The sequence below is a fragment of the Heterocephalus glaber genome, unplaced genomic scaffold (genome assembly GCF_053883595.1).
Source record: "Heterocephalus glaber isolate CG9 unplaced genomic scaffold, H.glaber_assembly_v1.0 deba00001509, whole genome shotgun sequence".
Taxonomy (NCBI): domain Eukaryota; kingdom Metazoa; phylum Chordata; class Mammalia; order Rodentia; family Bathyergidae; genus Heterocephalus; species Heterocephalus glaber.
Window position 1 is genome coordinate 37,371,721 of NW_028258325.1, and position 26,391 is coordinate 37,398,111.

The 26,391-nt window shown below is 33.4% G+C and overlaps 2 protein-coding genes across 11 annotated transcripts in view; one reads left to right on the top strand and one right to left on the bottom strand.

The window, feature by feature from the left end:
- Guf1 (GTP binding elongation factor GUF1) overlaps positions 1-12,921 on the top strand; it is an 88,149-nt gene extending 75,228 nt beyond the window's left edge. Inside the window, exons 17-18 of the transcript XR_015441348.1 lie at positions 12,271-12,436; positions 12,794-12,921. The gene's annotated coding sequence lies outside the window, so the exon portion shown is untranslated. The remainder of the gene's footprint in view (positions 1-12,270; positions 12,437-12,793) is intronic.
- Gnpda2 (glucosamine-6-phosphate deaminase 2) lies at positions 378-24,704 on the bottom strand. 10 transcript variants are annotated; one of them, XM_021262397.2, is made up of 9 exons: positions 24,574-24,699; positions 23,750-23,848; positions 21,577-21,738; positions 18,485-18,554; positions 17,067-17,168; positions 15,555-15,737; positions 10,118-10,302; positions 3,736-3,910; positions 378-1,294 (listed from the first exon to the last, which is right to left on the bottom strand). In XM_021262397.2, the coding sequence occupies exons 3-9, from the start codon at positions 21,673-21,675 to the stop codon at positions 1,233-1,235; spliced, it is 876 nt and encodes a 291-aa protein (XP_021118056.1). In that variant the 5' UTR covers positions 21,676-21,738; positions 23,750-23,848; positions 24,574-24,699; the 3' UTR covers positions 378-1,232. The 10 variants fall into 10 exon arrangements, with proteins under 10 accessions (XP_021118056.1, XP_021118055.1, XP_021118057.1 ...); XM_021262396.2 differs by having other exon boundaries at positions 24,481-24,662; XM_021262398.2 differs by lacking the exon at positions 23,750-23,848 and having other exon boundaries at positions 24,574-24,704.
- Between the last annotated feature and the right edge of the window lie 1,687 nt (positions 24,705-26,391).

The window sequence follows — 26,391 nt, forward strand, 5'->3', positions numbered from 1 at the left end:
TTGTAAAAGGTTTAAACATCATCTCTAATTAATGTAAAGCAGCATAATTTCATTCTAGAAGTCTTATCTTATTTTTAGTTTACTTGCTATTTAAATTTTTTAAGCAACTTATTTTAACCATAGATTATTAAGCAGATACGTAAGTAAGGCTTCTACAAAGTGCGCTTATAAAATGCACAATATGCAAAGGATGAAGTTTGTTCTTTACTCCTCATGGGACAAAACTAAAACTATTGGTAGGTAGTGTCCTTAATTTAAATCTCCTAATTGCATAATGGCAACAAAGTAAATGTAGGCTCACAAGTACTATTAATTGTTGGAATCTCCCAAATGCACATGTTGTTTCACTTCTAGAAATAAAATTTAGATAAAACTCCTTATTATTAATAAGCTTTATTTGAGTTAAAGATAGAAAACAATATAGATCTGCAATTTATTCAATTATCACAATCTGCAATGGATTACAGTAATTATATATTTCACAGTACCTTTTTAGACATTTTATATATAAGGAATAAAGCTAATTTATGAAATTTAGCAATAATCAGAAAATATTCTTCAAAAGAATTCAGGTTTATATAAAGCTCATAATTGCTAAGCTATATATGTGGGGGAGCATGAACCTATGTCATTAAAAAAAAATAAGCTTATTTGTAAAAAGGTGCTATATAAGAAGGTACGCAAAAAAGCATGCACTTACACATACTTTCCAAAGGGATGTAAACTACTTTTAGATACTGTCATCTCTTCACATTTCCTTTACCAACAATATGTAGCAGGGCTTTTGATGTCCAAATACTACTGCTGAAAGATGACTAAGGCAACACCGTGCAGAAAATCATGTGTATAATACACAGATCTAAAGAAAGCATTCCAAAAGTAAAGATTTGCAATGAGAATTGTTTGATAAATGAAAGGCTTAGAGTGTCTTCCTGTAATTAAAGAATAATCTATGTTATGTCACACATGGTACCTCAAGTCAGCAGACATTTCTATGCTGTTTTATATGTGGCTATGTAGCTTTCTGTAATTGATAACAGCCAACCAGCTTGGAGAGTCAACTGTTTCTCTTAAATCCTAGTATAAGAAAGTCATTCTAAATATGGAATGTTTAACATATAATGGATTTTAAAAGTGACAATCTTCAATATTCCCATGATTTATCATATTGCATAGCTGAAAATGCATCTAATAAAGTGGTCTTTTCAAGTAGAATTTTGCTTCAATCTCCTTCAATTTCCTTCTTTCATACTGTATAGTGGATCCACAAGTTTATTGTGCACATGCATTAAACCTTAAAGAAAAAAAGCACAGTTCTAGATGTGTTTTTGATCTATCTCATTTACTGTAGAAAACAAAATATTTAGAAGATACAATAAGTATATTTGGTACCCATCTGACACAAAAAAGTCAAGTTTACTGAAAAAATGCAAATAGAAATGTTTTAAAATATTTAGTTTTAACTACCTAGCAAGAATCAGTTAATAATTATTTATGAAAATGAGGATCTAAAATGTGTACAGCACTTTGGAAGTAACCAGAGTAGGAACAGTTCTTTGTCTTCAGAGAGCAACAGTTTGACAGGATAGCAAACTTGAACACAACATGGACAGTGTATTTTAATTACATCTAAAGTTACAGTGACTTGATCCTCTGTCAGTTCTTCTACTAGATTCCAGGTAGGGACTAGAATTGCTCTTAAACTAAGATAGCTTCAGTCTTACAATATATTACTCTGTGCATTGATTATATAAGGTTTACTAAAAGAATACAGAAGCTTGTATTAAATAATTTAGAGTAGAAATTAGATTTTAAATTTAAGGTTTCAAATTTCATTTTAAAATTGGTATGTATGCTTCAGAGTGGTGATTTAAGATTAATATTATGTAGATTTTAAATTTAATTTTATAATGGGTACATATGCTTTTGCATAGTTCTTACTTATTAAAGCTTACCTTTAATACAAGTACTGGCCATTATTAAATATGCACCAAAATGTAAAACTCATGTGATAGCAATCGAATTATGACAAAACCAGGACTGGTAGAGGGTTTATCTAGGGATTACTGGACCAGAAAATGGACATGTTAAATGCCTTAAAACTGACATTTAAGAGCCGGGGATTTAGCTTAGTGGTGCTGTGCTTGCCTGGCAAGCATAAGATCCTGAGTTCAATCTCCAGTACCAAAAAACAAAACAAAAACAAAACTGGCATTCAAATTTGCACATAATGAGTGTTATTTGTATTAACTTCAAGGAACTTAACACATTTGTGATGAAATCTAGAGAACTACACGGAAATATATTGTATAGGTAAAACTGCACCTGCAAACTCATCTTATTCATCACAACTGATCACTGAAATGCTGTTTCTACCTATCAAATTAAAAAGAAGCCAACAATTTCTTATCTTAATTTGATACATTTTTGGCTTGGTAAAATTCTTAATTTAAATGACAGTGTAATGTGTTGCACAAGGAAATGTTTAAATTATGATACATCTACTTGACTGTACCCATTAGAAATGCTTTTGAAGAACAGTAAAGCAGGAAAATGCTCACAAAACATTAAATACAAATACAACACAAAACTATACAACATCAAAATTATTTTTAAAATGAGATTTTCAATACTTGCTAAACTTCAACCACTTGCATACCACTTTCAGCATTTTTGCCATAGTCTAACATTTACATGAAGTATAAGTTAATGATTTCCTTTAAACTGAATAATACTTTTTATATTTGAAATGCTGTATATTTAAGACACCATTTTATGTACTGTTCACAGAAAATGTTATCAGATAAGGTATGACATGACACCAATTTTGACATATCCCAATTAAAGATGAATATGTCTGAGTCAATAAAATACGGTTTCTTAATCTTGTCTTAAGCAGTAATATTCATGAGATTTGATTTATTCAGTAAATTCTTTTTTGATACCTGTTAGTCACTATAGTAAGATTAAAATGTATATTCATTCATATAACAGAAGGAACACACATACTATAAACTATAATATCATCTATATAAATACAGGTGATTTATAAAGAAATAATTTCCATAGCTTGGTTATGTGTTTGGGTTTATATAGCGAGCCCGCTCTTAATCAGGTAATAGGTTCTAAGTTTCGTGTAGTAAAAATGTCCCTTAAAATCTAAACCCATTATGTCAAGTGTATGTGACTTTAAATACACAACTAAGTACAATAAGGTTTGAAAATTACTACAATAGAATACAGGAAAAGCAAACAGAAAATCATGCAGAAGTCTGGGCAATGGCACTCCTGCTGATTTGTAATGTTTATTCCCCAGTGTTTTAAAATGGCCTTTATAGGGGAAAATTGAAACTGTGATGATTGAATGAGTGGAAGATGCATTTTAACTACTGTTTAGGATTTAAGTAGAAAGTTGAGACGGGGCTGGAAACATGAAAAGAAACTCAGAAAACACATAGATATACATTCTATTTGGTTATTTAATCTGGTATATTCAATATGAAAGTAAAATACTAAATTTTAGATTTCAAGAAAAATGTATTTACTGAGAATATAGATTTAACAAAATAGGGCAATGCTCTGAAAGCTACTCTTATCCCAAGTGAAAAGGTTTATTCCGTGAAAAATTAGCTGTAGTATCAGCACAATGCTAGATTTCAATAAGACTGAGTAATACTAAGTTTTGTCATCTACAACAGAATATCTCACTCTCTGCTTTTGAAATTCAACGCTCACCTTTAAAGTATTTCACAGTTTTAACTCTTAATTCTAAAGTAGCATCTTCATCACATACAAAAATAGTTCTGGGATGCTGCTGGAAAGCTGAAACAGTCCACATGTGATTGACTCCTTCTTCTATTGCTTTGTACAAGGCAAATGCTTTGTGTGCACCTGTTATGAGGATCATCACCTGAAAAATCATGCACATTCATTGTTAATAGTTAAAACATGTTCCAAATGAGTAGGTACTGAATTATGAAGTATAAGTGAATACCTCAAACTATGATTATTAACACAGTAAATTCTGATGTGTAAAAGAGACCTGAAAGAATGAAGAAAAAGAAAAGAGCTGTCTTGCCAAAGGAGAATTACCAATCTTGAAAAGATTTATATTATCTCAACAATACAAATCACTCTAGTGCAGATAAGCAGTAAATACTATTTTTAAACAGCAAAAAACTAAAAAATCAGATATGCAAAGTGTTATCTAGAGAAGTCAATATCATTTCATTGACTGTAATTATCTAGGGTTGTTTCACACAAAAGTAGAATTAGGAATCAACTTAAACACAAGATCTGTCTTTCAAGCATACATGACTGAGATTACTTTTACAAACTACAAAAAACCCACACTCTTTGACCTACATCTCTCAACTGCCTATGAAATAATTCAAAGAACATATGCAAATGTGAAGCAGTAAAACTATCACAGTTTGTAACTGAAGACTATGCACTTAAGTTTATGTAATGTTTCAAATGTAAGTATTCTCACTACAGCTGGTAATAAATGTTAAACTGGTTGCAGATGATAACTATTTGTAACAACATAGAAATATTGTTTATGAATGCATGCACACTATATAACTAGATTTTCTAAAACAATGTTTAATGGATTAAAGCATTATTTTTTATCATAATTCACTAGATTTTCATTGTGAAGCTACATATGTATTAAATCAAAGTGCATGAGTCTTTTTTTTGGTACCGTGGATCGAACTTGGGTCCTTGTGCTTGCGAGGCAGGCAGTAGAATCACTGAGCTAAATCCCTGGCCCCATGAGTCTTAAGATATGTCTGAATTTCCACTAATATTTTTATTGATACATTTTAAGTATAAGTATCGAAGCTCAACAAAAAATGTGCTGCCACCTATAATTATAAATATTCACCCTTTGAAACAAAAATGATGTTTAATAGAAGGAAAACACAGTATAAATGAATTTGTAAAATAGTTTTACTTATCGGAGACATTATTAAAGACTCCGATGTGTTACAGAAGGAACTAAAAACAAAAGCCAAAAATATACAGGTTTTTGTCTCCATTCCAATGCCCTAAAATTCACAGTATTTGTGATCCAGGAATCAGAGCCTCTGAAGTGATCATTATGCAGACAATGTGGCAAAAGTCCTTAGATCAGCACTTAAAAAATCTCTATAAAGCTACTACTTCAATAGTGTGCAGTAAATGAAAATATCAACTGATTGTTGCATAAAGATATTTTCCAATGTTTCAGAAAATTTTCAAATATGATTCAAGTATAGAACTCAAAGCTTTTATGAGATAAAAATTATTGCTATTTTACAGATAAGGAAGATTAAGATATTTTATAAGTTGCCCAAAGTCTTGGTAGGGGCAAGATACAAACAAGTGGTTTGATTCTAGGGTCCATATCCTTAATAATTAGCAATTACATTATACCGTCTCTTGAAAGACAAACTATTACAAGGTCTAACAATCAGAAAATGAGTGAGGAGTCTTTCATCACTGAAGCATATACTATAGAAAGGTAATGGCATAGATGGCAACAAATCTCAATATAAAGCGTATACTGAGGAAAAAGTGAAAAGACAGTCTAATGATAAAAGTAAATACTAATACTGTACTACTATTAACATTACAAAGGGAATGAAAGTGGAGGCTGACAGAAACTTAAATGTCAGATGAAAGACTTATTTGGTGTTTATGGCTAGGTCAGATAACAAAATTAAGTATATGAAAAAGCAGAGATTAAAAAATAACTCAAAGTGCTCGCTTCGGCAGCACATATACTAAAAAATAACTCAAAATAACAATATTGATTTGCAATCCATTCTATTATAACTTCTCAGTGACAGAATTTCTCATGTCATGAAAGAAAAATCTATCAGAATAATTTGAGATGCTTGCTCAAATGGCAGACTCTTCAAATCTGAAGAATCAATTTTTGGGTGTGGACACCAGTTGATTCTTACACATGCATTGATGTTTGTGAACCAGGGCACACTATACAACCTTAAGATGGGAAGGATGCCAGAACAACAAATTATTGTACTCAATGTATAAATAAAATCTGTGTATGTACAAAATAAAGCACAATAATCCAGTGCACAATATACAACCTTAAGATGGGAAGGATGCCAGAAGAACAGACACATAAATTATTGTACTCAATGTATAAAATCTATATATATATAAAATAAAGCACAATAATAATACAGTAAAACTATAGGAAAGCTCAGAAAAATTGTAGCATAGCTCCTCTAGGAAACCAAGTCTTCAGGACAAATAGAAAATCACCAGGTAATGGGGTATTTCAGACAGTTACAGGGCAGTCAATCAAAAGCTAGAGCCTAGTGTGGTAGCTTATTCCTGTAATTCCAGGACTAGGGAGGCTAAACCAGGAGGATCGCTGCGAGTTCAAGGCCAGCTTGGGCTACATAGTTCAAGGCTAGCCTGAACTACAAAGTGAGACCTTGTCTCAAAAAAAGTTAAGCAGGGGCCAGGGATTTATTTCAGTGGTTCCACTGCCTGCCTTGTAAGCACAAGGTCCTGAGTTTGATCCCCAGTACCTCCCCTCAAAAGAAAAATTAAGCAAAAATTAATAAAAAGAACTGGGGATGTAGCTCAGTATGAAGGCCCTGGGTTCAATTCCCAATATTGAAAATAAATTTTAAAAAGCTATAATTTTGGTAAGGATTGAGCATAGGGAACCAAAAGAAAATGGCTGGAAACTGGTTAAAGTCAGAGACTTTTTTGCCAAAGTGGTGAGACTTGATTTTGTAATGGAGTAACAGGAAATTATACACACAAAGTAACAGAGATAATAAACTGAAAAAATGTTTTTGAAAAAGTATCCAAGCAGTAATATAGTGACTGGCATAGGCAAAGACCAGAAATAGTCATGTATTAGGATGGGTTTCCAATAATCCTCAAAAAAAATTAACAGAGACTGAATTATGCTGGTTGTGAAGGGGGCTGATATTTATACACATTATAAATGGTCGGGACTTAGTGAATCATTAAACGTAGAAAAGAAAGTGAACAGAACATAAATGTTTCAAGTACAGAAAACTTCTTATGGAGAATGCTGCTTTTCACCAGGAAGAAATATTTAGAAGAGAGACAACTTGGGTAGAAAGACAACTTTAAATTTTGAGTGGTGTAATATAAGGAGTCTAAACATATAGATGTCAGCAGAGAGTAACAGTCCTCTTTGGGTGGCTTCAGAAAGAAGAATGGCTAAAGATATGGCTTAGCAGGTTCTCACTGTAATGAGAGTAATCTATTTTGGAATAGTGATGAAACTTCTGGCAAGAATGTTTAATGCTATGACTATTATGGACATACACCGTAGTTTTTTTAAAAAGGTCAAGGAGAAGATTGCCCAAGCAGAGTATGTAGAATGAGCATGCAGTGCTACAGTGAATTTCCAGGAAAAAACTTTCATAAGGCAGATGAAGGAAGAAATGCGGGGAAAACTGACAGAAGAAATGGTCAGAAAGGAAGGATGATGCCGCATTTTATGACAGAACAGTCCATAGTAATAGATGATGAAAAGAGCTTCTATAGGTAAAACTTGCAGAGGAGTCACTGGTCACTTCTGTGACTTTCAATAAGGCATTAAAAAGTACACTTTAAGATTTACTGGTGTTCCCGTATGTCATTATAAGAATATACAAATAATTAAAACTGTTATTCTAAAGATGCTGCAGTAGCGAAAAAAAGTTGTGTTTGAATATCACTTTGAAAATATATGGCATTATCTTAAACTGTAACTCAGAACAAATTTTACCTTTTTTTTTTTTTCTTTTTGGTACCGGGGATCGAACTCGGGTCCTTGCGCTTGCGCAGCAGGCAGCGAAACCGCTGAGCTAAATCCCCGGCCCAGCTTTTCAAGGTAAACTGGCTTGTGGAAAAACAGCCAAAAGTGAATAAAAATTAGTTCTAGTGGTCCAGGTAGATAAAATTGTGAACAGAACCAATTTTGTCCAAAATAGATTGTAAACATAAATAATTCATTCAAACTATTACCAGCAGTTACTTAATATCTATTATGTGACAGGTGGTGTTAAGTGCTACAATACATGACCCACAAACTCATGGAGATTTTAATAAAGAAAGATAATAAACCAGGAAACATACTAAAATAACCACAAATTATGACCAGTGCTAACTAAACAACATATAAGAAAATAAAATCATTTTGAATATGAGGATGATATTAGAGAGAGTACCATGAAAAGTCAACAGTGAGTTATTCGCAACACAAGGAGTGGAAAAAGAACATCCAGATATATCATCAATGGTGAAGAGTCCAAAGCAAACAAAGAGTTTGATAGTGAAGGCTAGTGGCCTACGACATTCCTTATATACCTGACAATTCACAAATTTTAAGGAAATTTGAAATAACTTCCCAAGTATATACAGAAGGTCCTCATTATATGAACTGCCAAAATGGGAAAACAGACATCGATGAACTCACCATTTAAAATTTAGTTTCCTACCACTTCGTAACATCTGGCCAAGACATTGATTCAAATTTAAGTTTATGGGGTGATCAGAAACAATGATGAATGTTTAAATTTTTAAAAAAATTACAGTAAAATATACTTCGCTCTTCATCCTCATCAAAACACTCAAATATTCCCCGTCTCTGAACACACTTATCCCAATGTTCTTGGTAATGTGTCTTTCACTATAGTAAGTTTTAAAAAATTTAAATATTCACTGTAGTTTCTAATCACCCTAGGTACACACTATTAATAAAAATGACACTAAAGGATAGCTCATATCACAGCTAAAATCACTGGGAAAAGAAAATCTGTTTACATTAAACCAGTAACAGTTGAAGGTAGGAAAATCAATAAAATATAATAACATTAACACATTTCAAAAGAATGCTACGAACAATCAAGGAACTAAATAGGTCCTTGGGAAAACAATGAAGCCCTAGAACAGTTTTGCCATACTGATTTTATGATTATACTGGGAAGAAATACTATTAAGTAAATGGCATCATAATTTTGTTGGAAAAGCTGATCAAAAGAAAAAAAACTGATATTCAACTACTTATCTGTCCATTCTAAAAATCAGTGTAAGAGGTACAGTAAACTAGGATCTTGTTAAATTTAAAAAATCTATTCGCTTTCAGTTTCATCTTTTAGAAATAAGATTGCTTTAAAGTCCTTTTTTTCCAACTTACCTGCTATGAAATTTCAGTCCTTGACATGTCTTTTTCAATTATCTGTGATTTTTAGAAAATAAGGAACTCCTATATATCTGAATGAGTTTTATTTGTGTGTTCAAATCTAGATATAATTACTTGGGCAACATATTTTATCCTTTCTCTGAACCTGTCCAATCTTGCTAACTGAAAAGAACAGATATCTGAATTTCCACATAATTTAAACAGCAGAATCATAAACGGACTCTAATTTGTTGTTATTCTCAAGGAACAGAATAAAAGTCCAATTAAAGACTTAAAAATTAGCCAGCGTTTATGGTTCACTGCTCATACATTTTTAAATATACTAAATTTGGGACAGATCCAACCCTCCTGGGGTCCTTTTCAGTGAAAAATTGACTGGCTATTCACCTCCTTCATACGGCCAAGAAGCACTTTATATTTAGTTATCTTGAGGGCTCCAAAACTGGTAAGTGTGCTAAGATTGCACCTTTGTCCCAACAGTCCTTTTACAAAAGTATTTCAATTAAAAATAAACAAACCATATGGTTAGTAAGATTTTAAGACCTCAATTGTGAAGCAAGAATAAACAAGTGAAACAGTACATCAAAAAAGGTGGAGTGTGTTTAATTCTTAGTTTATAGCTTCAGACACTTAAGTTGATTTCTGAACACGGCGATGATACAAGATTCTGTGACTGAAAACTTAAACATAATTTTTATTGCAAATAGGATGTAGTATCATTGTATCACAATCACTTTAAAATACCTAAATATGGGCCGGGGATTTAGCTCAGTGGTTCTGGCGCCTGCCTCGCAAGCGCAAGGTCCCGAGTTCGATCCCTGGTACCAAAAAAAAAAAAAAGAAAGAAAAAAAAATACCTAAATATAACGATCACTTTAAAATACCTAAATATCAATAAATATCATAGAAAAAATAACATTTAATTCTTACTTCTCTAGCATCCATCACTGTCCCCACACCAACAGTTAGAGCCATAGTTGGCACTTTTGATAAATCTCCATCAAAGTATTTAGCATTTGCCAAAATGGTGTCCATTGCCAGAGTCTTTAATCTTGTCCTTGACACTAAACTGGATCCTGGCTCATTAAAAGCGATATGACCATCTGGACCTATTCCTTTCAAAAGAAACATACATACATATGAGCATAAAGTAAATTAGGTTTCTCACATATAGTAAATGTGTATTTTCAAAGTTCTACACAGTTTTAAGAGCAAGGAAATAATCATAAAGACACTTACCTGGTCTTATTTTATAGCTGAATTCCTAATACTGCATTAAAATATTTGTTTCTATATTTTACATAAAGTATTTCCATGTGTTTTATATGCACAGCACTGAGTTGGAATGATTCTAATAATAGCAATAAAATTAAGACTTTACAATTCATAAATCACTTTCACATAGATTATCATAACACATAAATTTAAACATCTTGTGAGATTGTAAGATGAGGCAAATCTGTTTTTCCTCTTTTCCACCTTTTTGTTAATATAAAAGGAAATGCTCATGCTCAAAGAAAACAAGTGACTCATTCAAGGTCATAATTTAGTAAATACCAAAGCGGACTCAAATCTAAATCTTCTGATTCCTAACACAGTGCTCTTTATACTCATCCTTTAATTTGGCTAGTTGTAGTCCAAAATGGGGCAATTAATGGACCTTTCTGTAGTACTGTTTCCTCACTTATAAAAGTATAGACTGGACAGTTTTTCAAATGTTTTTGATTGTAACCTATTGTAAGAAATAACATTTGACACTACAATCTAGTGTACATACACACATCTCACACAACATCTAAAATACAATTAAAATGAAAATCATATAAAACCATACTTAGATTTACAAAGAGCCACACAAGCTATTTTTTATTATATTCTATTTTCTTAATAAAAGAAACAGAAAGGAAATGCTAGTTGTGACTGCCATGTTGATTTTGTGACCAAATAATGAAGGACAACCAGTTAGAAAAATACTGCTTTAAAGAGAGCTACAGATAATTCTAATATTCTAGGATTGCCTCTAAAATATAGGTTAAAAACATAGCATTCCTTATTTGAAGAAAATAGGAGGCAATTTTTTTACAAAATAAAGAATCCATAAAATTAATATTTTACATACTCTTATCCTAGTTAAATATATGGCAACTTCAATTAAAATCTAAAACTACAAGTTCTCTAAGTCATTAAAATATCTTTTATACTCTACATATTCACTTTAATAATAAGTTAGGCATATTTTACTGACATTTAGCATACAACTTTGATAAAAGAAATTCACAGATCACAACAACATAAAATCTGACAGTTACCTACTTTTGAAAGGTGAAGGAAAAAATGAATATGAAGCAAATACAGACTACCAAAACACAACAATCTAGGAATGTTTAATGTAGTGACCTAAATTCTTAATGTGGGCACCTAATATCCAAGGATGATTTCCATTATTAAGTACATGTCTGCTTGTAAATCTAAGTTTTAGTTACATATATTTTTCTATCTAGACTTGCAAAAGTATTGTTTCTCCTCTTAGGTATACATATACATAAATACTTACATGTGTCTTTACATGTGTAAAGAACAAAAGATCGAACAAGGAAAATACAACTTCCAGAAAAAATACAAAGTCTACTAAAATCAACACTAGTGTTTTTACTGGTGATTTGGGTCACAAAGAAGAAATTATAAGCAAAAGTCAATAATAGAGACAGGTCAACATACTCATTACTGGTCATGAGTAACTCAAAAAGTGAGATGGCTGATACAAGTTTTGAATGGGCTAATTCTTATTCAGACTTTAAATCTACATTAAGATTTCAGTATCTCTGAAACAACTCAAAAAACATTCACTGATATATGTCTTTCTTGTATTTTAGTTCTGTGGGTATAAATTTCATGAGTAAGGGCTCTATGTTCATGTGTCTTTATCATTTAGAACAACACATTATAAATAGGCATTCAAATAATGGTGGAATAAATGAATGGATGATTGCTATTTGGCTAGTCCAGTAGTTTCTTCTACATTTATCTCTTCTGATCCTCACTACAAGGGCTCAACTGACCATGATTTCTTACGTCCCTGTCAGGCAGAGTGACTGTGGTATAGAGATAAGCGCTTGGCCCAAATGAACCAAACAGAACTACTCTCCAGATCTGAAACTTGACATGGGATACAGATAAAACAGAGGACATCTAGAAATGAGGCACTGGATGGCAGCACTGCAGGAAAGGATGAGTCCCTATTTCTGAGAGGTGAGGTTCTCTTATTCTTGTTTTTCCAAAGACTGAGCTGTTTAACTCTTCCTTCAGTTTTGTGAGTTACCCAAATCATTCCAACTAATTTGCCTCTGGTACCATTAGTTACTTCCTGTTATCAAAAAACCAAAGAATTCAATCATGTAGCAAACCAAACCAAAACAAAACAAAACAAAAAATGTCAACATTGTCCTGTCTTAAAAAAAAAGATACTAGATTTGTTTGTGCATCTCCTTGCTGGAGCAAGGTCAGATATTCATAATATACTTTATTCTTTCTCTTAATATTTTTGCCATTAGAGGAAGAATGAGGACTTTTGAGAGTATATACTTTTTCTTTTTCTTTTCCACCAAGGGAAGGGACTGCCTGCTCTCATTTCCTGGGGTGAACAGATTAACATTCTTGAGCTCATTCTGACTTCAAGCCCAACCTACAGTCTCTATTCCAACTTTACCTTCAATAAAGCTGATATTTTGATCCCATTTGGCAGTTCTTAGTGTTTTTATTAACCAAACCCTGGAACAAAAGAAGGGTAAGTGGTAAGACCCAGATACCAAGCCTTGTTTTGAAAAATCCAATGATAACAAACCTAAATCAACAAAGAATCAGATCAGATTCTTTCATATACATACACATTTCCAATAAAGGGGTTACTCCAAACAGGAAAAGAAAACATAAATTAACCATTTTCTTTTCATGCACAGAGTAAGCAAGTCCTTTAGATGGTACATATAAAAACTCTGGATCAGACTGCAAAGAAGAAGTTAATGATCAGACAAGGAAACTCCTATAAATGTTTTTTTCTTTGGTGGGGAGGAGAGAGACAACTATTGAACATTTAAGACAAACTGGTTTAAAAAGTCAACTCTTTTTTAGTAGTAAGAATCAGTGATAAACATAAATAATTACAATTTATGTTCCATCTACTTTGAGAGGAGAATTGAGGTAGTTTACAGTAAGGAAACATAACAAAACCAGTTACATAAAAAAACTGAGAAATGACTTACAACTATGGAAAAGATGAGTGTTCTACCAGAAACCAGGTTTAAAGAGTTGCAGCCTAAAAATTACCCTAAATTATGAATACTTTCTGGAAAGCAGGCAAAAGAAACAAAATACGTTAGAGAGTCCTTATCAGGTATTTTCCCCAAGTAACTGCTATTTCCAAGGACTGACTCTGCTAGGGATTTGTCACACAGATCCATAAGTAAGGTTAATAAACTTAAAGTGAAGACAAAGTCCACATATGAAGACATTTTTCAAACACCCATTTAAAACAATTAACCTCTTAACAACTAATATTCTTTTTTGGTATAACAATAAATCAGCGACAACATTTTTTGATAAAAGTTAGTGTAGGTATATTATATTCTAGCAATTCTACTTGATTTTGATATGGAGTTTAAATCTAATGAGTAGGTTGTTAGCGTACTCCTTAAATATTCCCAGGTGGGGGTGGTGGTACACACCTATACTTCCAGTACTCTGGTAGGCTGAGGCGGAAAGATCACAAGTTTGCATCCATCCTGAGGAAATCAATGAGACCCTGCCTCAAATATAAATGAATTAAAATAAAAAAATGTTTTAAAGGGGCTGGGGCTATTGTCAAATAATAGAGTACCCCTAGGTTCAATCTCTAGTAACAAAACAAAAATAAAAACAAAACCCCCAAAAAACAAACATCTAAGGTTTCATCCTTCAAATGTGACAGATAGAAATGGTAATTATCTCTAAATTAAACCATATGTACCATGCTGGAATGTGCAAATGCTCTCACAGATTACAAAAATAATATCAGCAAATTTTATTTAAAACAGACAACTTTCTGTTTTGAAAAACAAAATAAGATTAACTTGCATTCTTGCTCAAATAAAAAAGCTTTTGTACATATATAAGAAAATAAGTGGCACTGGCTCTCCTAAATAGAAATTTCAATCTCACTAGGTATCTTTAGAAGTATTTCAGTAAAAATCTCAGGGAATTCAATAAACCTAGGGACAACTATGCTAGTCTATACAGTTTAGAAAAGATAAGATTAATATAGAGTATAAATTATATACCATGAAGTGTTTTTAGACATTTAAACATGTTAGAGTGTTCTTAATTCCTGAAAATTCTGAAATCGCTAATAGTTTTGCAAATAATTAATTGTAATTGTCAGTAAACTTAGACAAGCAGAGATCATGAGACCAAATTTATGTCTGACTGTAAAACCCAATTCTGTCCAAGAGCAACCAACCACCTCAATTATACTTGGCTACTTCAATCATAAATTAATCTCAATATACTTCTAATTCATGTAATGTTGAGTTTTCTAATTAATTATAAGATAAATATATAAGATAACTTCATGTTAATTTAGAATAGAACAGAATAGAATTAATATCTTAGTTGAATACTAAAGAATCTAGCAAAAAACAATTTTGGCTTTAGTTTAATTAATATACTATTCTTATGGCAATCAGCTAGCTGTACCAGATGCTTCATACTGATTAACAGAAAATGTTATAAAGAACTCTTACTATTTCAGTATATTGTGTACACATGTATACAATACACATAAAAATATATAATTACAAGTGAAATTTAGTCAAACACTCATTCACTTTAGATTTATTAAGAGAATTTATAGTTTAACTCATACTATATAAAGAATGAAGGTAAGTAAGGTACATTATATTTTTAATGATTTTTCTCAGTGAGATGAAGTAATTTAAATAATGTACTAAAATCCACCCATGTCTTCTAAATTTTTAGATTTAATTCTCATTTCATAAGCAGGCTGTGATGGTAGGTTAAAAACTATGAAAAAGATAAAGCTATAATTTAATAAGATAAACAAGTCACTTACTTTTAGAGATGTGATAAACTGTCAGCCTTAAAGAGGTAATCAGGAGTTTAAAAGGAATTTACACCTACCTCTTAAGGCATAATTTAAACAATTCTGACTGTTAATTATTAGAATTTTAAGATTTTTTTTTTTTGATGAAAGTAAAATAGAAATCAGTCTATTTCTATTTTTATGGATGAAGTATTATAGTTCTAGGTGTTCTGTGGATTGTGTAATGGTAAGATTTTTTTTTTTTTAAACCAGCAATGACAAAAATCTTCTTACCTCCAACAAAAAGATCTATTCCTCCAGCTTCTTCTATTTTCCTTTCAAATGCATCACATTCTGCTTGTAAATCTGCAGCATTCCCATCAAGGATATGAGCATTATTAGGATCTATGTCAATATGCTTAAAAAAGTTATTCCACATGTAAGAATGGTAGCTTTCAGGATGATTTCTTGGGAGTCCTAAATATAAAGTTAATAAAGAAAAATTTTATTATTTCCAAAAATAAATCTTTTTTATGGCATATCCAGTTTAAAATATTTTATATAGAATAGATGCTTATACACCGAGCACTGCATTATATGCATATGTTAATACAATTAATTTGTAAAACATCCATGGAAATCCTGCTATCCTTCTCATTTTATAGATGAGCAAGTGAAACACAGAGAATTTTTCCTAAGGTGATACAGCTCTCATAGGGTCTGGGATACAAACCAAGAAGTCTAGTTCATTTCAGCTTAACCACTTCTCCAATGCACAATATTATAATCAATGAAACTAATTTATGCATTAAATTAAATAACTGCTCAAGTGAAACACTGGCCATGTTTCTCTTCTAGTTTTCCTATATGCATGCAAAGTACAACATCATAATTCTTTGGCTATCACTTGTGCATTAAGAATGTATTCTTACATTTATATTTTAATACAGGGTTTCTATATATCAGAGATAATTCCACTTAAAGAAGTTAACACTCAATACATTATAAAAGCTTAATTAGTACTAATATGAATAGGCTTTACTTTGGATAAAAATCTTTATGTTACTAATTACTTTTACATACATTTTATTTAATTTATCACTACCATGTTGGTTTCTTAATTTATGTATTTTTCTTTTTTAACTTAGTGGAATACTGGGGATCAAACTCAGGCTGTTTACCCTGAGCCTTTTATTTGGTACCGGGGATTGAATCGAACTCCGGTCCCTGCACTTGCAGGGCAGGCGGTGGAACCACTAAGCTAAATCCTCAGCCCCAGGCCATTTTTTAAGACAGGGTCTTACTTAATTGCTAAACTGGTCTGGCTAAATTCAAACTTGCTATCCTCCTGCCTCAGCATCTCAGAGTGCCAGACTCTGGCACATGACAGGCATGCACCACCACACCCAGCTTACATCGTTGTTTTTAATTATGCATCAACACATTGATATAGAGAGAGAGACAGAGACAGAGAAAGACAGAAAGACAAACAGAGACAGAGACAAAGAGAATGAGAAATGTGAACAGATTAGCTCAAAGTTGTATGACTTATAAATGCCAGAGCCAAGGATGAATGCAGATTCTCTGATTTCTAGACCTATATTCTTTCCATGATATAGTACTGTCATCACAAGAATACAGATTTTTATATAACATCACAAAGTACAATATATCCTAAGTACAATATATTATAGTAAAAACATAAATTCAAGCAATATATTATAGTTTAAAGTACATTCATTTTATTCAAAACATAATATATAATATATTCAAATATCATATCCAACATATTTAAAAATATCTTACCTACATATTCATCCATATTAAAAGTCTTCACATATTTAAAAGAAAGGTCTCCACTTTTGTGATACTCTATTAGTTTTTTATAACATCCTAAAGGTGTACTCCCTAAAACAGATGAAGATTTAATTTTCTAACATAACTGCAAAAATCTATTTTAAAACCATTTATGTATACATTTCTTAATCTTATGCATTTAGAATTTATTAAGCAAGCAATCATTAAATGCATATTTATTAACAAATACAGTTTGAGTTAGTATCTTTGTAAGGCATCTTATTTATTTATTTTTTGTTACCGGGGATCGAACTCAAGACCTTCCATTTGTGAGGCAGGCAGCAGCACCACTGACCTAAATCCCTGGCCCTTTGTACATTATTTTAAAACTTTAGTAAACTAGAATTTGTTGAGTAAGGCTAAAAATCTGTCAATAAAAATTAGACTTTGAAAAGTTATTCTTGAGTTGTAAAGTATTTGTAAGTAGTACTGCAAATGCTAAGAATAAAGTCTAGGGGCCACATTTGAATTAAAAATAAACATCCCACTTTCTGAAAAAAAAAAAAAAAGAAAACTCTTAAGTTCTAACACAGATAGTATATAAATGGCCTAAATGGTAATCATTTACTGCAATCTAAAGAGAAACTAAAGCTAATTTTAATATTGCCTCTACTTTCAAAATTGATTCTAAAACTAATAAGGATTGAGTGAGGAACTAGGAGGTTCTATTTTTCATTTTATGTTTTCTTCAGTATGTATCAGCTAAAATGCATTTGAGAAAAAGAAGTATTGTTTAAGGAGAACTTCTAGAAAATTGGATTTTGGCACAGAATACTTCATCTTGATTTTAGTCTCTTAAAAAGTGATTCTTTTACATGTTTTATAAAATGTGTTTTATATTTGCAAAAAGATTTGTTTGAAAGTGCCTTATGATACGACATAATAAAAATGTTTTATGAAACTGTTGAAACTGCCTCCCCCTTTGTTTTCTAAATTCGCTGTACTTTGTATTATAACTCCAAAGTAACAGGCTAAATTCACTGCACTCTTATAAGTGACCCGGCCCTCCCAATCCAGTTAGAGTTCAAACATCATCTTAAAACCAAACAAAAACCTTCACACAAACTATCTACTCAAATACCGTACAGAAATTCATAGAACTGAACAATCTCTGGCCAAAAAAAGAGGAAATTCCAGAGTAGTAAAAAGACTGCATCTGAAATATAGATAGGGTTTTGTGAGGTGATGGGATCATGATGGCTCTAACCTCATCAAAGCATTAAAACCAGTGATGGCTTCATAGCTTCATTTGGAGGTAGTGGAAACTTTAGGTAGAGGGACCTAGTTGGAGAAAGTATGTCATTAGAGGTTTCCCCTTGAAAGGTGTATTTTTGCCCCTAGCCTTTTCTCCTCTCTCTTTCCCTTACCTGGCCACATTAGGTGATCAGCTTTGCTCCACCTCATGCCTCCTGCCATGATGTTCAGCCTCACCACAGGCTCAGAAACAAAAGAAGCAAGTGAGATGGACAGCAACCTCTAATACTGTGAGCCAAAGTAAACAGTAGCTGCTCTTTAAGTTGCTTTTCTCAGGTATTTTATCACAGTAACAGAAATCTGATTAACACAACTGATTAAAGCTGATTAAACATGAAATTTGTCCAAAAAATGGATAAATATGATATCTGTCCTTCCTTTTTAGAAGCATAATTGAATCTTGTTTCTTTTCTGAGTCCCTCAATTTAAAGATATATGAATAAAAAGTGACAAGTGGTTACTACAGTAATGACAAAAACACAATTATCTACTTTTTTAATCCATGTATGAAAGAAGAGATTGAAAAATACAGTACAGAGTAAACTGGTAAAACAAATGTCATTTTAATATTCTCTTTGTAATAGTCATTTCCTAACACAAGTAACATTTAACAAATGCCTATGATTCAGATACAAAAAAGATTATCAAGACTTTTTATCTGAGAAAAAGAATACAGGAACAAGCAAGTACAAAATAACCATGATATAGGGAAAAACAGATAACTAAACAGAAGTCTAGAATACTGCAGTGAATCAAAAAAAGAGACTATAACTTTGTTGGAAACATAATCAAAGATGATGGCATTTCAATTAAGTCCTGACAGAGGGCTAGAATTCTGATAAAGAGAGCAAGCTATAATTGAAAACAGACAAAAGATGGGGGGATGAGACCCAGAGATGACATCTGTATGCCTCCTATGTGGCTAGGTGCTATGCTGGTGTTTTTATACCTCACCTGATGTAAAACTCACATTTTGGAAACTGGCATTATCTTTCTAATTCTGAGATAGAATTGGGTCAAAAAGATTAAGGAATTCACAAATTATTAAATGGCTGTGAAGCCTGGGATTCAAATCTAGATCTGTCTAGTTCCAAAACTCATATAGATTCTACCATATACATACTAAGCAACATGAGTACAAACAAAAAGAAAAAGCAATGAGCAAGTTTAGGCCTATTCTTTTCTAGCCCATTTCAATGTAAGAGAATGGTGGGAATAAGGTTGGGAGGTATGTCAGGTCCACAGCATGCCTTTAAATGTTAAGCGCATTAAAATTGCTCCACTAAATTTATATTAAACAGGTATTCCCCAGAAATTGTGCTTGGTGGGAGAATAACCATGAAATACCATGTTACCTATAATGACAGATATGTATGTTCAAAATTTAAAGCAACAGGGGAGGGAAAACAGGGCACAACTAACTGCCTGTGATCAATGAAGAAAAATAGTAGAATATGTCAACAAAGGTATCCCATAGGTATTCCCTTGACAGATGTATTATTAGGCAGTTATACTACAAAAAAATAAAGCTAAAGTTTTAGATCTAAATACCTAACAGCATGTTTAGTACTGCTAGTATTTAGGACTTGAAGGCCTTTCAGTCCTCACACTCCAATTACTATTTCTGCATCACAATGAAGACATGCAGTTAATATAGGTAAGCTGAAAATAACCTAGGTTTACAGTACATATCATGGGGGGGGGGCTGTATGGGTGTGCAGGATTGGCATGTCTAATTCACAAAAACTGCCCTTTGACATTCTCACCAAAATCGACTGCCCTGGACCAGTGGGCAGCAAGCAAGCAACACATGAAACCAACTTAAAGAATATTATTCATGGAAATTATCCAAGGAGAAAAAATTATGAATGTAGCTTTTATGGAGTTAAAAAGTATTGGGGGAGGAACAGGAGAAAATAGTCATTTTAAAATATTATTACTCTTATCTTTCTTACAGGTAAGGAAACCAAGGCTCAGGAATGTAATAAATGCCTTGCAATCACCAAACAGCAGTTCCGATCTATATCTAATACCATTTGTAAAGTCAAAGGTTAACAACATCAAATAAAGTGCCATAAGATCAGCACTTTATTTGATATTGTTCTCATAACAGCTAAAATCTTGGAAGCAGACTATATGGTTCATCATTAGATAAAGAGATAAAGAGAATGTGATATTTATACACAAGGGAGTACTCTGCAGTAAAAAAGCATAAATTTGAATCATTTATAGGAAAATGGATGCACCTAGAGACCACAATGTTAAGTAAAATAAATTAGACAAAGAAACTTAAATATCATGTTTTCTCTTATATGAGAAACCTAAAGCATACATAAAGAGCAAAATAAAAGACAGATAATAGGAAACAGGGAGATAAATCTTTTAGAAAAGGGAAGGGGATCAAGAGAGGAAGAGGAGAAGGGGGCAGAGAAGAAAGGAATGAAGATGTGTTATGTACACGTATCTACTCCCCATAATGTAATCAGTATATAATGTAAATAATGTACAAATAAAATAAATTAAGTACCACAGAGCAAATGACACTACTTCGTTATTTTTAATACAACTCAACAGTGAAGTAAATCCAGTAAGATATATAATTAATGTATAAATTTATTTTGTGATAAAGAGACACAAATACCCTAAAAGAACCCCAGAGTACAGAAGTGAATCAAAGAAAAGATACTGTAATCTTGCTTGCTGGAGGAAGAGTTTTCATCTGTAATACTTATATAAAACAAGGAAAATAAAGAGATAACAAAAGGCTACTAAGAGAAGAAACTATAAGGCAGGTAAAGTGAAATGGAAAGGGAATACCACATACTTTAATACCTTTGATGACATGGAAAACTAACCTACTAAGCAAGTATATAGTGAAAAGCAATGCCTCTAAAGATAAAGGATTACTAGAAAAAGGTAAAAAATAAAAATAAAAATATTATGATCATCATTTAAGTTACAGTATTTCTTATTGCACTTTGAGATAGTAGGTAAAACAGAATTTTAACATAGGAAATAGTAACAAAATGTAGAGACTAGAATTCATGTATATACACACAACATACACACATATGTATATATGGCTTTATATACTAATACGTTCAATCAGTGATATAGCTAAGTAATGGACAAGAAAAGTATTTTACTCAGAGCAACCTTCAATTCTACAACCTCAGCATCTAAAACAGAAAAAGTGGTTTATTACCTGTTGGTAAGCCCAGTGTAAAGTATCTGTTCTGTCCAGGTTTGAACTGAATGATGCGATTACAGATGTATTTGGCTGCCCATTCACTAGCCAAGTCATAGTTGTCAAGAATTACAAGTCTCATTATGGTGACGCACAGCTTCCCGCACAAGAAGTTCAAACCTAAGAAATTCCATTGTACAGCACTTAAAGTAGTTCATAAACACTCAAACAGAAGTCCATTAACATTGATGATTTTGGAAAGGGCATTACTTAACAAGAATATGTACATATAAAAATACAATCAGTACTTTTGAAACAGTAATAATAAATGCTTCTTTTGAGCAGACTTTGACTTTTAGGCAGTGGGCTGGCACATTTATACACATATATTAATCCTTACAATAATCTTGTGAAGTAAATACTCAATTCAGTCTTGTGAAATAACCACTCAATTTTAGATGAGACAAGACATATAATTTGACCAAGGTCACACGGGTAGTGACTGAGCTAGAACTCAACTTAAGGGAATCTTAGTATAAAGACGCCACACTGTATCTTATACAGGTATAATATTCACTCTTACTGAAGCAACATAAAAGAACCCTAAAGAGAGAGACCAGTCTTTGTTGCTCACAAGTTAATGAAAACAATGATTACTGGGCAACTTTTGGTTACTTACTAAAATCCAGAACTCTCCCTATAAATAACATAATAACCAAATCTCCCTGTTAAACAATGTTTACATCCTACAACTCAGAAATAATTCTTATTATTACTAGGTATACATCATTTAGTATCTAATGTATTCATATAAATAGGATGCACAGACCTTTAAAGAATGTGATGATGAAACATGCTATTTCTAATGAAAAGTTAATTCAGAAAAAGAATACAAAGTAAAGAAAGGCTTCTTTCTGTGAAAAATATATTCACAAAAGTAACTTTTAGTTTCTATAAGATTAAGGTAAAGAAAATTATTACATGAATATTAATTAGGGACATTGTGGATTGGTCTACTACCATGAAAGATGTGAACATTAGCATTCTTACGTGAATTCACACATGATTTATGTAAGAAATGTTATTTTTACATTGTCAAGATTTATAACATTTATAGTGTATTCTATAATCATAATTCTCAGATTGTAATTATTAGTTTCATATTTAAAAGGCTCAGTCATTAACTCCAATACTTTCATGATAAAAAGGCTTCAACATTCCTGAGTTCTGTACCCACACACTTTACATGGTATATTAAGTCAAATATTTTAAATTAAAGGAACTAGAAGATTTTACAATGAATACATGGAATCTAAATCATGTCCTTAGCCCAATACTTTAGAATTCTGACATAATAAAACATTATGATCACAACAGTCTAGAATTCTAGCATAATAACAAGATAAATAGCACTTACAGAAAATAAATTAGTCAAATTCAGTCCAACAAATGGACACAGCCTCCATTTAAGTACATCAATAATCTAATGTCAAAAACTTTGGTGTAACTGAGTAGTTACATCAAAGACACAAAGACAATTGCTGCTATGACTGCCAAAGGATATACACTGAAAACTCAACGAACTGTTAATGAAAAGAAAAAAAAAACCTGTAAGAAGAGAAGACATTAGATCTTTCCCTGTGCCTTCTGTGTCCTGAGCACTGTGTATCTTCTCAGGCAAACACATCTGTGAGGAAGTACTACTGTATCTTCGAAGCACCTATGCTATATTCTACACACACAAATGTGATTAAAAACCCTATTATTTAAGAGCACAGAATCAACTTAATAGTTTCTGAGGTTGATACTGTCATTCTCACTCTTCAGATCTAGTAAATTGCAACTCTAAGAAATTTATTAAAGTTATAAAGCTATTAAGTTTTAGAGGGAGTTGGACTTTTAACTGTATCCGACTTAAAGAGATCTATGCTCATAAAATTCCTTATCAATTAAAAATCATTTAGTATGCCTGTTGAAAATACAGATTCTCAGGCTCTTCTTCTTCTTGGTCACTGTTTCAACAGATGGGAATGAAGTACAAGAAATCTGTATATAACTCAGATGATTCTTACAAGTGGGTTAAATTTGAAAAACTCCAAACACTTCATTGCAAAAAAGTTCAAGCAAGTTACTCAGACCAAAGTACACGCAATTTTTTGGTGGCAAAGAGTGCACCCCTCCAAAATCCTACCTGAATCCTCTCACCCAGAAGAAAAAAGAATCTCTTCACATTCAGATTGTTAAGATGTCCCTTTTCCAAGTTTCTGCCAATCCTCAGAGATCCAAACCGCTATGGGAGAAAGCAATTCTCTGGCATCATGATCAGATGGCATTGAAAAAACAACATTGCCAAGTCCTTCTTGCAGGTGCTGATTCACTTAATACGTGTATCAACTAGGGTAAACAGACAGCTGAACACAAACCTCAGAACTTCCGAGAAGGATGGGAACTCCTGCAGCACTTGAGTTACACAGCTAGTTACCGGAAGGGCCAGAACAGGTATCTAGACTCAGAATCTCTTGCTGAGTTTCTCACTACAGCACGCTGCACTGGACCTGGGAATGACTCTCTGACGCCGGGAACAGTAAAGACCGCACAGCCTGAGAGCGGCCCGCTCGAGCGTGGGGGTGACGGGTCCCCAACCCGGCGAGCGGCAGCGGAGCCCGCGATTCCCGCCGACAAGGCGGAGGCTGCAGACCGACCCAACGGCGTGGCCGCAGGGCCCAGGCCCTCCGCAAACTGCCGCGGAGTAAAGGAGGGCGACTGTCAGGGATTTCTAACGAGTGTCGGCGTAGGTGTCGGGAGAAAGGCGAGAGAAAGGAGGGGCCAAGAAGACCACCTCCCGGACCGCGTAAATCCGGAGGGGACGACAGGGCCAGGCCGGAAACTCCACCGTCCCCCCTTAACGATCCTGGGACCCACCTGCTCCAGGCTCCGTGTCCCAGCTCAGCACAAAACCCCGGGAAAAGCAACCGCCAACCAGGTGTCCGTCTTTAGCCACTCGCCTAAACTCACCAGTTGACTCACAGACTCTTCAGAAGCCGGAAGACCGAGGACCACCAACACCCAACCACCACAGGGCTACCCCAACCCGGCGCGGGGAGCGCGAATCCTGAGGACCCGGATGCAGATACGCGAAGGAAGGGGTGGCGGCGCAGATGGGGCGCAGGCGCGCTGGGATGAGTGATGCGATCTAGAGAAAATCCTCTGGCTGATTGGCCTTCTTCCCTGGGGTCTTCAGTCCTTAGTTATCTCGTGCAGTCTTCCGCCCCTTTAGAGGTGGACTTTTCGTAGATTCCTTAGATTTGTTCCATATGTAGGACTGTAGTGCTCATAAATATAACTGTAGTTATTTTATAATGGCAACATGAATTCATCTCTTTACTCCAAGCTCTTTACTCCAAGCTATTGCATGTCTACTTTGCCAACACAAAGACTGCTAAGCCTTTGTATAAAAATGCTTATCAAAGTTAAATGTGCAGAAAAACACCCTGGATACCGTGAAAAATCCCAGAGCATCTAGGAAAAAGGAAACTGAACAGACTATAACAGCATATGGCTTGTACTGAGTGGTTCCAAGCAAAGGGTAGGGGAAGCAGGACTCAACATTAATAAATATCACAGATCTTTGTCCAGGAGAGGGAAGTATGTTAAATAAGTAGCAATCATTCAGAAAGACAAATGGCTTCTGTCCTATGCCCCATTAAAAACTATTTGGGATTTAATTAGGAAAAATACACTACTCCCATTAACGACAGGCAGTTTCAAGATACTATTTGCCTGGAAACTACAAAGTTAAGATAAATATGAAATATTATATCCTCAAACATCTAAAAGTTCTGCATCTCTGTGGTAAATCAGGCTGTGAATACCCTTCTTTACATCCTTCAGGTGATAGTGTGATAGTCCATCCTCCTGGTAAGACTTCAAAGATTAAAGGTTCTAATACACTGATAGAGGACAAGGTTTCTTATTATACCTCTGAGTTAGTTTTACAAAAGTAATTTTTGACACCTTCCCACTACTGTGCCTTATCATGTAACAAATGTTACATTTACTCAGATCAAAAAACCCTGCAAGTAATAAAAAGAGCTTCTCAACGAGCATAGAAGAACAGTTTGAAATATAGTATTTCTATGGCTTCACTTCTTTAGGCATTCTGACACTAGAGAAGTAAATTTGGATCATATAGGTAATGAATCCAGTTAATTCCACCGTGACTGCACTATGTCCTGTCCTGTTTACATGGTCGTAACACAGTCAGGGACCACCTTGACCTTGACCCCAGCAGTGTTTTTAGAAATTGTTGAGTTTTAACGAGGTCCCTATTAACATTTGTTTTTAATCTCATGCTTTAGCCCTTGCATTTTCATTAAGGGCTGGCTGGGATAGTCAGCAAGCAATCCTGAAGAATTGTTTTTTAATACGGACAGCAGAGAAATAAATCAGATTTTAAAAACCTGTGGGCAGAACCAAAACAAGAAAAATAAAAAGAGCTCAAAATATATAAAAATGGACCAATTGCTCTGTTTTAGGAATTTTAGGGCAATTTACCTTGCTGAATTTTAAATTACTTTTTATTCAATACTGTTTTAGAACACAATTTGTTACAGCGTTCTCTGCTGTTCCAAGAATCCATAGGAGGGAAATGTTTTGAGTCAGAATGTGTTGCTTATGGAGATTTCTTCCCAGAGTGTCACAAATAGGTCAGATATCCCCTTTTATATGTCTTAGAAAGCCCCAAAAGCCAAGGAGTTTGGAATATCTCTAGGTGCTGGGCTACCCGCCCCCCATCACCACATTTGCATCCTGATTATCCAGGATATATATTTC